General features: G+C 40.1%; 1 protein-coding gene across 4 annotated transcripts in view; it reads right to left on the bottom strand.

The window, feature by feature from the left end:
- The window catches only part of guf1 (GTP binding elongation factor GUF1), a 26,533-nt gene that overhangs the window by 6,800 nt on the left and 6,502 nt on the right, over positions 1 to 13,231 (bottom strand). For 2 of the 4 annotated variants that reach the window (XM_043691832.1, XM_043691848.1), the window contains 6 exons: positions 12,337 to 12,476; positions 11,623 to 11,746; positions 8,535 to 8,667; positions 8,268 to 8,411; positions 5,875 to 6,008; positions 4,329 to 4,430 (listed from right to left, as the gene is read on the bottom strand). In XM_043691832.1, the coding sequence (XP_043547767.1) occupies positions 4,329 to 4,430; positions 5,875 to 6,008; positions 8,268 to 8,411; positions 8,535 to 8,667; positions 11,623 to 11,746; positions 12,337 to 12,476 (777 nt within the window). Of the gene's footprint in view, positions 1 to 3,502; positions 3,629 to 4,328; positions 4,431 to 5,874; positions 6,009 to 8,267; positions 8,412 to 8,534; positions 8,668 to 11,622; positions 11,747 to 12,336; positions 12,477 to 13,231 lie in introns of those variants that run through there. The other 2 variants (XM_043691840.1, XM_043691823.1) reach the window with 2 other exon arrangements.

The raw sequence follows: 13,231 nt of genomic DNA, 5'->3' as shown, positions 1-13,231 counted from the left end.
CTGTGGTGGTTGGTATATTGGGTCCAGGTCGTTGTGTTTGTTGGTGGGGTTTGTGGATGAATGCCATGCCTCTAGGAATTCCCTGGCTGTTCTCTGTCTGGCTTGCCCTATGATAGTAGTGTTGTCCCAGTCGAATTCATTTTGCTTCTTGTCTGCGTGTGTGGCTACTAAGGATAGCTGGTCGTGTCGTTTCGTGGCTAGTTGATGTTCATGTATGCGGATTGTTAGCTGCCTTCCTGTTTGTCCTATATAGCGTTTTGTGCAGTCCTTGCATGGTATTTTGTACACTAGATTAGTTTTGCTCATGTTGGGTATCGGGTCCTTCGTTCTGGTGAGTTGTTGTCTGAGCGTGGCTGTTGGTTTGTGTGCCATTATGAGTCCTAGGGGTCGCAGTAGTCTGGCTATCAGTTCCGAGATGCTCCTGATGTATAGTAGTGTGGCTAATCCTTTTGGTTGTGGTATGTCCTCGTTCCGTGGTCTTTCTATTAGGCATCTGTTGATGAAGTTGCGCGGGTATCCGTTTTTGGCGAATACCTTGTATAGGCCAAAAACGGATACCCGCGCAACTTCATCAACAGATGCCTAAGAGAAAGACCACAGAACGAGGACATACCACAACCAAAAGGACTAGCCACACTACCATACATCAGGAGCAACTCGGAACTGACTGCCAGACTACTGCGACCCCTAGGACACATAACGGCACACAAACCAACAGCCACGCTCAGACAACAACTCACCAGAACAAAGGACCCGATACCCAACATGAGCAAAACGAATGTAGTGTACAAAATACCATGCAAGGAATGCACAAAACACTATATAGGACAAACAGGAAGACAGCTAACAATCCGCATACATGAACAGATACTCGCCACGAAACGACACGACCAGCTATCCTTAGTAACCACACACGCAGACAACAAGCAACATGAATTCGACTGGGACAACACTACTATCATAGGGCAAGCCAGACAGAGAACAGCCAGGGAATTCCTAGAGGCATGGCATTCATCCACAAACTCCATCAACAAACACATCGACCTGGACCCAATATACCAACCACTACAGCGGACAGCTGAAACTGACAACCGGAAGCGGCAGGGACAGACCACTATAAACACCGGAGGAAACACCAAAGAAGCGCTTCGAAGGAGGCTCCCAAGCACTGATATGTCGCCTAGTCAGGGGACGAAACGTTTGCAACAAAAACATCCAGCTCGGCGAACAGAACCACAAAAGGGAACTAGAGTTGAAATTTATCAGATTAACAGTGATCGGACTGAATGCTAGCGCAGATATCTGGTGATTGTCAGCTTCATGGGGGCAGATGTATTTCCTTTGCGGCTGTTGCTTCAAAAAGTGGGGGCCATTGATGTGAAACAGTGACGGTGATTATCTTTACTGGCTATTCAACTTGTGAAAATGAACGTTGTTGTTCATATTCGTGTTAACAACACTGCTTTGCAGTTTGGATGCATGCCGTAATGTCCTGGCCAGTGGCGCAATGGGTAATGCAACTGTCTACGGGTCAGGAGTTTGTAGGTTGGAATCCTGTTTGGCTCGACAGCAAGGCCTTTCGGCTTTACCAAACTGATGACGAGTTGCTGTGAGGCTAAGATGTGGATTTAATTCCTGATATGCAAGTGCAGGAATCCCTTCCATAAATTCCCTGAGTATACCATGGTCACCACAGAAGTGGAAGATGAAATAGTTTGTTCTTACTACTTTATATTTACCAAACCCAGCTGCTCAACTGCTGCAGCTCCAGGGAATGGCAAGGAAACCAAACAAATACCCAATCTCAAGTTTCAAAATCCTCAGAAACTTCTTTGGAAACGGAACTGGTGGAGAACAATGGCTGAAATGACCGACAGAGAAGGGACTATCCAGGTATCTTCCCCTTATGTCAGAATCCGACACATTGACACTCATGTTCTCGGGGTGATTAATTGAACCGAGGCTTCGAAAGGAATCCTGCCACAGATGTCATCACCACTTTGTGACGTGGTCAGTTTCATTGGCAAAGAAAACACATTTGTCCACATGAATCTTCCTTTCACCCTCTGTCTGCCCAGATATTGAATTTGATGTTGACAACACTACTATCATAGGGCAAGTCAGACAGAGAACAGCCAGGGAATTCCTAGAGGCATGGCATTCATCCACAAACTTCATCAACAAACACATCGACCTGGACCCAATATACCAACCACTACAGCGGACAGCTGAAACTGACAACCGGAAGCGGCAGGGACAGACCACTGTAAACACCGGAGGAAACATCAAAGAAGCGCTTCGCAGGAGGTCCCAAGCACTGATGATGTCGCCTAGCCAGGGGACGAAACGTTTGCAACAAAAACTTCCAGCTCGGCAAACAGAACCACAACAGTATTTCATATGTGGACGACCACAAAGTTCAGATAAAATGGGAGCATGGGGAATCTTTAAACTGTCCTATTTAAGTAGTTATGCTTAAAGGCTGCTGGAATTTATAGCGAATGTTAACATTTTCTCCCATTTTTAAAATCCCTCCAAAGAAATGCAAAAATGGTCTTAGATGCAAGAATGAGTCCAATAATCAGCGTAGAGGACATGCAAGGGCCTTATGGCATTTTCCCACCTTTAGCAAGTGGCAGTTATATGTAAAGGTGAGTTCATAAAAACCCAGCAAACATAGCCCTAACAGAGGAAACTCATCCAACACTACTCATTAGCATGGATCTCCAGGCATGGAAAAGGTTACCTGTCTTCAGGATCTCCACTTTAAAGATCGACCATTAAATAATCTCTAGAAAAGTTATTAAATACAAAGCTACATATTTGTAAAAAATAACCACCCAAATATGAGATACAGCTTGATACATGATTTCACTTATTATGTAGCAAATCAGATTTTGATAAATAACAAATGACTGATTGAATGTGGGCATTTGTTCCATAGGGCACAAAACTTTCACTCAGTAACTACATTCCTACAGAACAAGATATGCACGATTGCATTCAATAACATTAGGGAAAAAAGGATTTGCTCTAAATTAATATTGAGTTGCTACCTGACCATATGCACTGTTACATACATCAATGGGTTTTCTGCAGGAAGCAGATTAGCATCTTCATTAGGCGTTGGTCTACAAAGCTCACACTTTTTGAAAATTACAACGTTTTTCAGATTGTCCTTTGGAGACTAAAGAAAACCAAAGTACTGGAAGCAGGATCATTGAATATTTTGGAGGAAAAGGTAGATGAATTCTTGACTAAGAAGGAAGTCAAAGGATATCAGAGTTAGCTGGAGTTGAAGCTAACCAGATCAGCCACAATCTTATTGAATGGTGATGCAAATTTGAGGGAGCTAATGACCTCCTCCTCATTCATGTGTGTGTAACAGCAGGAACTAAAACAGAAATTGCTGGAAAAGCTCAGTACTGAAGGGTCACTAGCCCTGAAATGTTAACTCTGCTTTCTTACCACAGATGATGCCAGGGCTGAGTTTTTCCAGCAATTTCTGTTTTTGCTTCGGAATTCCAGCATCTGCATTTCTTTAGGATTGTTTTTTTTAAAAACCATAATAGTCGGAGGTTGCATCAGCAGAAACCTGAGCCTCTGTAGGTTGTTTCAGAGCCTTGACCTATAAGACATGTGTCCAGCATTAGCAAGATGCAAGTGTAAGTGCACATGTTCAGGAGTTGTTTAAAATTAAAATGGAGGTGTGTAACATTATATAAAAGCCAAAAGACTGTAGACACTGGAAATTAGTAACAAAAACAAATTGCTGGAAAAAGTCAGCTGGTCTGACAACATTTGTGGAGAGAAATCAGATGTTTCGAGTCCAGTGAACCTTATTCAGAACTGATGGCAGCGAGGAAAGACATAAAATTGACTCCAAGCTCCAAGTTTCATTACGTTTTTGTGTTGTAGTGACAGTTCCTTGGCCCCAAAAGTTAACTGATTTCTCGCCACAGATGCTGCCAGAGCTGCTGAGCTTTTTGAGCAATTTTGATTTTCATTTGATTTATAGCATCCACAGTTCATTTGTTTTTTTTTATTTAGTAAATAACTCTGATTGGCCAGCTCCATCATACTAGGGTTTAGGTGGTTTAAACTATTAAAGATACTTTTGCTGATTGCTCAATTATTGAACCTATCAAGCTGTATGGCTGCTCTGCAATTTATTAGTTTTTGTAAGGGAAAACTTTTAAAAGGATTTTCATAAATTTAAGTTTTTGAAAGTTAACTGGTTGACCTGGATCAGATCTGGAAAAATAGGGAAAAACATATAGAAGCAAATAGCACGTTTCCAGAAAAACATGTAGTGTAAAGGTACGAACCTGTGCACAATTGTCGCAAGTTCCTCCACGCACTTTCCATTTAGATAAATGTCCATTTTAATCAGATCAGCCACTTGGTATCCTGCATCTTCATAGTCAAAACTACAAGAATAAATAAAATGCAAGAGAATAGTTTGCATAAATCCCAACATTAATTTAGTAATATGACCATCAAAAATAGGTATACAAGTAGACTACTTGGCCCATTGAGTCTGCTTTGCCATAAAATAAAGCCAGGATTTTCTGCCTTTACAATTGCCCAAACTGACTGCTGTTCTTTCTGCTAATTGGTATGAGAGCTGCAGAGTGGTTGAGCTAACTGACTGTGGTACATGAAGTCAAAACAGTGAGTTCAGAGGCTATGTTGCCTACTTAGTTTGAACAGGAATAGGTGTGAGGAGTGGATCTATTTACTGGCATCATCAACGTAGATATTAATGACATTGGCAGGATAAGACGTGACACCTAGAGAACAAGAGGAACCAAATACCAAACAAGAGGTACCAAACGCCAAACTGAAGAGATGAACCTCAAATCTCTGGATTAGCTGAGCAATATGCCAATTGGCAGTTGGTTTATAAGATTAGTGAATAAGATTGGTGCGAAAGAAGTGGGACCCCATTTGTGGGACAGAGACATCAGCACCGTGAAAATGGGGAATGCACCATTGTGGCATTTGCACCAGAGCTGTTCTGGGATTAGGGTTCGAGCAAACCGTACAATTAGGGAAGCAGAAAAGACTTTAAACTAAACAATAGAAGTAAGAGGTCAGACATGGGGGACAGATGTAGTGAATCTGGGTGCTGTCTAGCAGAATGACAAACAGTAACATGGGAAATGAATGAGAGAGAAGAAAAGAAGTAACAGTGAGAATAAATCTAAGAACTAAACAATAATCAAGGCTAGACATTACTTAGCTTAAAAACATCAATGATTGGATTGACTTCTGAGGAATGGTTGAAAAGACTGTTTATTTTCATTTAGGTTACTTGTGAGTGAGGTATTACTTGATTGAAGTATTTAAGATCCTAATGGTTTTGACGAGGTTGGTGAAGCTAAATCTCGGGGGGCAAAGTTTCGAAATTGGAGTCACATTTTTGTGATGCAGAGAAATTTATTGTCTCAGGCAATTATGCCACTTTGGAATTCTCTACTTCAGAACTGTGGAGGAAAGGTCTTTAAACAGTTTTATGGCAGAGACAAAAAATCTTGTTAGGAAAGGAAATCAAAGGCTATCATAGGCAATTGGGAATTCAAATCAAACTGATCGGCTGTGATCCTAGTTGAATAACAGGGCAGCTCAAGGGGCTGAATGACCTACTTCTAACCCTGAGTCATGTACTTCATCAACTTTTTATAAACTGCAAGTTTGGCAACCATGCCTGTGACTCTTAGCTCGCAATAATATACATATTCTTTTACACTACCTATCTGCTCTGAGGCACATCTTTTAATTTAATGCTGAATTTATTTGTTTAGTAGTGGAAGGACAGAATAGTTTAAAATGCTATTTTGCTACTGAGAATGTAAACCTCAATGTTCCTACCTGGCATATCCTGAAGAGAGAGATTTTAGGCTGTCATAGAAATCCACCACAATTTCATTTAGTGGAAAAAGGTATTGCATCATAAGTCTGTGATCATCAATATAAACCATATTCTTCTGAACTGCTCTCCGACTCTAAAATAAATCAGTATTCAGTCAGGAATCCCTGAAGTTAAAACTCTAAATGTAGGTACATTCCAAATATCTCAAAACAGAGCTTAAGAAAATTCAGGATCTCAGTTTTGCTCATTAGCTAAAATCATTGGTCAATAGATTTTAAAATCACATATAAAGTCAGAGGAAAAAAAAAGACAAGAGTAATTCTATGTGGACATTGGGAATAAAAGCAATACTTTATTCTTAAGACATGGAACTTGCAGATCAAAACAGCAAGTGAATTTGGGTTTCACATTGCCTAAGTAATATATGAAAAGGACGCCAGAAGCATAATATCTTGCTCATTGAATTAGAGGGGAATACTTCCTCTGAATAGTAATATGATAACTAGTGACGGTGAGTGACTTTGAGGGGACTTGCAGGTTCCCAACATTCTCATGTATCTGTTGTCCTTGCCCTTCTCGATGGTATTGGTTGTGGGCTTGAAAGATGCTGGGTAATAAGGTTTGGTGAATTTCTGCAATACATCTTGTAGATGGTACACATTGCTGTTACTGAGCATCAAAGATGGTGAGAGTGTATGCCTACTAAGCTGCCAGCTTTGTCCTGGATACTGCTAAGGTGCTGTTGGATTTATATTCATCCAGGCCAGTGTGAAATATTCAAGTCCTGACCTGTGCCTTTTTAGGTAGCGTTCACACTATTGGGAGTAAGGAGGTGAATTAACTGCTGTAGGATTCCTAGCCTCTGACCTGCTCTTGTAGCTACTGTGATTATGTGGCGAGTCCAGTTGAGTTTCTGGTCAATGCTAACTCCAAGAACGTTGATTGTGGAGGATTCACTGATGGTAATGTCATTCAATGTCAAGGAACTATGGTTAGAGTTATTCTTCTTGAAAAAGTCATCGCCTGGCACTTAAATGGCATGAACATTACTTGCCAATTATCAGCCAAAACCTGGGTACTGTCCAGGTCTTGCTGGATTGACATGAGTGCTTCAGTATCTGCGGAGTTGTAAATGGTGTGCAATATTGCTGATGACAGCACAAATATTTCAACTTCTGACCTTATGATGGACGGAAGGATAATTACTTAGAACATAAGTACAAAATCAAGTTATTTAGTCTGACCAGCAAATGTTAGTGCTAAATGCTCCAGACAAGTCGGTAGGTATTGGAATGCTGAGTCACCAATTATTGTCAGACGATCTCTGATAGTTTGTACTTGATGACCTATAACTTCTGTCGTACAAATATAAACTGAAATAAATATTGTTCCAACACATTATAAACCATTGACATCTGGGGTTTGGCTTAGACCAAAATTACAGATTTAATAGTGAGGGGTAAAATACCTCATCCCATGTCTTTCTTCTAAATCTCTGGCTTTCCAGTTTAACATGGTAGAATGTTTAGTAGTGATCTGAAAGGCCTGATTCTAACTGAACCATCAAATTCAGCACCGCCTTCCTAACCTGCAATCTTCTTCCCGACCTCTCCGCCCCCACCCCAGTCTGACCTATCACCCTCACCTTGACCTCTTTCCACCTATCACATTTCCGACGCCCCTCCCCCAAGTCCCTCCTCCCTATCTTTTATCTTAGCCTGCTGGACCAACTTTCCTCATTCCTGAAGAAGGGCTAATGCCGAAACGTCGATTCTCCTGTTCCCTAGATGCTGCCTGACCTGCTGCGCTTTTCCAGCAACACATTTCCATCTCTGATCTCCAGCATCTGCAGACCTCACTTTCTCCTCTAACTGAACCATCCAAGTTAACTGTTGGCAAGGGTCTTGTTCACAAATGGATGGTCTTCTTGGATGAACATGACCAAAGCTATCCCACAAGGTCAGCAAAAAGCCATACTTGTTTTGTCAGTTTGGAACAGATCAGATAAGGATAGCAGATTTTCTTTCTCTAAAGGGCATTAGTGAACAAGATAGGTTTTTATGACAATGGATAATGTTTCATGATTACTGTTAGACTGGTTTCTTTTTAACTCTAGATTTTATTAAATGCAAATTTCACCATCTGCCATTGTCAGATTTGCATGCACATTCTCACAGGATCAGCCAGAGTCTCTGAATTACCGGTGCAATGCCAATACCATTGTTCCACCTACTCCTATAAATCCTGTTCAAGTCAAATCCTGATCAAGGATCTGCTGTGGTGATACATAATAAAATAACAATATTTTGGAAACATGGGTTCTGATACACCTTTTGTCATCTTTGATTAAGAATATGATCGGTAAACATTTTAAAAATGAATTAAAGTGTACCTGACACAGTGATATTATTTTTCCAATGTAATCATCAGGAGTGAGGATAGTGCCAGTAACTATTGGTTCCAAATATTCTTTAACATGCAATCTATCAGGAAAATGGCATGGATTTAAAATCGTAATTTCTTCTTCTCCGTACTCCTGAAGCAAAGGTATGTTGTACAGTTTGATTTCAAATCTTTAAAGAATATCAAAACAGTAACTTGCTTAATGAAATTACATTTCAAAATACTTGGTATGCAAGTGAATTTTAAAATATTCCACCTTGATTAATTTGCTTGATGACAGAACTGCCTTGTATGGAACAGTAGGAGCAGTAAGAATAACTGATGCATTATACTCTTGTTCCAAGCGTTGATTGAATACCTCCATGTGCAGAAGTCCGAGAAAACCCAACCTGGCAATGAGAAAGAAGCACTTACTTAAAGAGTACACTAAAATTGATTTTATCTTACAGGCATCATAAATGTACAACTACAGCAAGTTGAGAGAAGTGATTAAGGATAGCAAAACTAACAAAAAGGTACAAGGAATTAGAAATATATTTCCACAAAGCAACACTGGAGATTCTGGAAATCTGATATGCACAGCAGTTCTGGCATCGCCTGCAAAATAGTAACAGAGATGAAGGCTCAGATCTTCAGTCTCTGGATAATTGGAGGTCCTGTTGCACTGAACATGCAGTAATTGCCCAGGAAGCTGAAATTTGATGTGCCGTGACCAGGGTCTGACATTCTTTAAAAACTTCCCCAATTGAGTTAAGAGTCAGAAACTTCACAAGGTTGCAACTAAACAACTGAAATGTTAGAGGAATTAAAATATACACCAACCTCTTGACTAATTATTAAGCTGAACTAGGACAACACTTATATTTACCCCCAAGAATCAGTTACCCTCCCCACCCCACCCCGCTAGATGAGATTAGATGCCGTCTCTCTCAAACCTCTTCAGATCTGAGCCTGACAACCTACTTTCTCATGCCAGATCTGACCTTGGTCTCACAGCCTGATCATTTCAGTTTCTTTATCCACAGATGTGGTTTTGTATTTGAGAAAAACCTGTTTTGAGTGAAACAAATTATACTCTTTTGAGCAACAGAAAACACAAACAATTTAACCACGATCCCAAATGACTGTAACAATTTCAGAAAAATGTAAAATGGCCTTTCAAATCAGCAGAAGGAGGGAGTAAAGGAAAATTCTATTCCTAATAACATAGTTATTGGATTATGGTGCAACATTACTTCAATTTGTTTTCTAAAGTTAATTGGAACTAGCAATTACTAGGGACCATTACTAGGAATAAAGGAGAGAATTAATTATGAAGGTAAATTAGCAAGAAATAGAAAACCAAACAGCAACAGCTTTTGCAGGTACATAAAAAGAGAATAGCTGAAGTGAGTGTGGGATCCTTGGAGAACACGACTGGGGAATCCATAACTAGGGGACAGGAACTGGCAGCTAATTTAAGCCAATATTTTGCAGTCTTAATGATGGAGGACACTATAAACATCCTAAACATATTGGATAAGCAAGGTGCTGATAAGGAAAACATCTTGTAACAGTCTGAATAGTTTTTATCACAAAGGATAAAGTATTTTACAAACTAATGGGACTGAAAGCAAGTATGTCACAAGTATCTGATAGCCTTGATCCAAGAGTTTCAAACAACGTGCCTGAAATGATAGTGGAGGCACTGGTCAAAATATTCCAGATCTCACTGGATTCCTGGAGAGTTCCAGCAAATTGGAATACAACTTACGTGCTTGTTTAAGAGAACGGGAGACAAAAGCAGGAAACTATAGGCCAGTTAGCCTAACATCTATCATTGAAGAAAATGCTAAAGTCTGTTATTTATGAAGAAATCGCAGGACATTTAAAAAAAATTAAGGTAATCAAATAGAGTCAACATGGTTTTGCGAATGGGAAATCATGATTGACAAATCTTCTACAGTTCTTTGAGAATACAACAAGCAGAGTTAATAAAGTGGAACCAGTAGATGTGGCATATTTGCGCAAGTTCCTGACACTGAGATTTATGTAACAGCATGGATTGAGAATTGGTTAACATATAGAAGAAAGCCGGAGTTAATGGGTCTTTTTCCCATTGAAAAGGTGCACCGAGTGGAGCGCCACAAGGTTCAGTCTAGGAGTGTGAGAGCATCTACTGTGTATGTTAATGATTTGAGGAAGGGACAGAGTGTAATGTATTCAAATTTCCTGATGATATAAACATAGGTAAGAGGGCTTACTGTGATGAGGACATGGAATCTGCAAGGGGATACAGAATCAGACGAGTGAGTGAGTAAAAACTTAGCAGACAGAATTTTGTGTAGGAAAGGAGATTATCCACCTTGGTCAGAATAATCAAAAGACAGGACTATTATTAAGTGGACTTAGACTCCAAAGAAGTGCAGCACAGAGGGGTCTGGGTGTTCTTGTACATGAAACACACAAAGATTAACATACTTATGCAGCAAATAATTAAGGCAAATGGAATTTTGGCTTTTTATTGTGAGGAAATTGGAGTTTAAAAACAGAGAAGCCTTGTTATAACTTGACAGGGTGTTGGCGAGGCCACACTTGGGAGTTTTTTTCCCCATTTCTGGGATGTGGGCATCACTGGCTGGCCAGCATTGCATGTCCCTAATTGCCCTTGAGAAGGTGGTGGTGAGCTGCCATCTTGAACCAGTGCAGTCCACCTGCTGTGGGTTGACCTGCAATTCCATTGTATGGTGCAGTTTGGTCCCCGTATTTAGGAAAAGATATACTGGCACTGGTGGTCCCACAAGAGATTCACTGGGTTGATTTCTGGGACGAAGAGGTCAACTTATCAAGAATGGCTAAACAGTTTATTCACTTGTGTTTAGAAAGAATGAGGGCGATCTCACTGAAACATAAAAGATTTCTGAGGAGAAGATGTTTCCACAAAGGTGGGAAACTTGAACCGGGGGCATAATTACATAATCAGAGGGCATTCATTTAAAACTGAAATAATTTCTTCATCCAGAGATTAGTAATTCTCTACTTCAAAGTTATGGATTAATTAAAGCACTAAAAGAGGTGGTAGATAGAGTTTTGAAATACTGAGGATTTGAGGACTATGAGGAGTTGGCGTGAAAAGAGCTGAGCCTGGGACAGATCTGCTATGATCTTATAGAATGGTGCAGCAAGCGTGAGGAAGTGAATAGACTACTCCTGCTCATATCTCTTACCTTCATTGCTGGCCAAATATATGCCAGAGATCAGAAGAAAGTTTTATCTTTTCTCATTAAAAGCATAAACCTAAGAGGAAAAATAATTAAAAAGAACGAATGCCAACAGTTTTTAAAATAAATAGTCTTGTCACTCACCTCCAGCCAGCTCCAAGGGCTGGGCTGCTATCCCGATGAACTGTCACACTAGAATCGTTTAGTGTTAGCTTCTCCACAGCTTTTCTCAAGTTGGTATATTCAGATTGGTCAATGGGGTACATTCCTTGGAAATGACGTTAAGAACACAGAACACTGCACTAAATAGCTTGAGATAATTTCATTGAAAAGACAATTGATTTTTGTAACATGTGTAGCTTCAGCTGGCAAAGCTATGCCTTTGACAGACACCAGTGCTATAAAATATGCTTTGTGATCTTGGAACAGACTCCTTGACACCCCACCAAAAAAAAAATTATATGCAGAGCACTTCTGGCCATCAGATGGTGCTGCATTCCCAAAGATAACAGGACAGGAAACCACTAAAACACAACTGGATCCTATCAGCTCATTCTACTTCAAAAACTGTCTCTGAACAGCTGTAAAATCTTTAAGAGTCAGAGTCATAGTCATACAGCATGGAAACCGACCCTTCAGTCCAAGCAGTCCACACTGACCATAATCCCAAACTAAACTAGTCCCACCTGCTTGCACTTGGCCTACATCCCTCCAAATACTTTTTTAATAACATACTTATCCAAATGACTTTTAAGCGTTGTAACTGTATCTACATCCACTATTTCCAATGAAAGATATTATGACACACTGATTTGTTAATATCTTGTAGCCTTGAGGCAGTAATAGCAGTTTCCTTACCTGCAAAGACCATTGGTTTAGCAGGTTTGAACCCTGCTAGTGGCTCCACAGGTTGTTTCTGTAAATGAAAGGTGTCTCCAATCTGTGCCTCCTTCACCTCCTTCATTCCAGCAATCAAATAGCCCACTTGTCCAGCATGCCTTTACAATAAAGTATGGCTTAGTTAAAATGTAAATGGAAGAATATCCCCATTTCAAGTAATTAACAAATTAAAACAGTTAAAATCAAAATACTACAGAAGCTGAAAACCTTAAATGAAAACAGAAAACATTGAGGAACTCTTCAGGTTTGTCAGCATCTATGGAAACACAGTTGAAATATTTCAAGTCTGATATTACTCTTCATTAAAACACTCTTCTGAAGAAGAGGCATATCAGGCTTGAAACGTGTACCCCTTCTCTCGTCACTAACCCTGCCAGACCTGCTGGTTTTTCCAGAATTTTCTATTTTTGTCATTGTCGCTACTATGTTATGACAGATCAAATAACACCACTCTATAACAATGTGTAATTTTATTCTAATCAAACCCTAAACTATATATGTATTAAAAATGTAATTTCAAAACTACAAGTGTTCTTTAGAAAAGGTATGAAAAGGGAAAGAAATGCATAAAAGTGAAACTTCACTTTGTGACTGTTCTGCAAAATATAGAAACTAAACACCAGGCATTAAGCGATTCAGAGCTTAAAAATGGTTGCTGGAAAAGCGCAGCAGGTCAGGCAGCATCAAAGGAGAAGGAGAATCGACGTTTCGGGCATAAGCCTTCTTTAGGGATGAGGAGGGTGTGCCAAGCAGGCTAAGACAAAAGGTAGGGAGGAGGGACTTGGGGGAGGGGCATTGGGAATGCAATAGGTGGAAGGAGGTTAAGGTGAGGCTGATAGGCCGGAGAGGGGGT

Source organism: Chiloscyllium plagiosum, chromosome 1, assembly GCF_004010195.1.
Source record: "Chiloscyllium plagiosum isolate BGI_BamShark_2017 chromosome 1, ASM401019v2, whole genome shotgun sequence".
Taxonomy (NCBI): domain Eukaryota; kingdom Metazoa; phylum Chordata; class Chondrichthyes; order Orectolobiformes; family Hemiscylliidae; genus Chiloscyllium; species Chiloscyllium plagiosum.
Note: the sequence above shows the minus strand (reverse complement) of the source record. Positions and strands in the feature narration are given on the sequence as shown.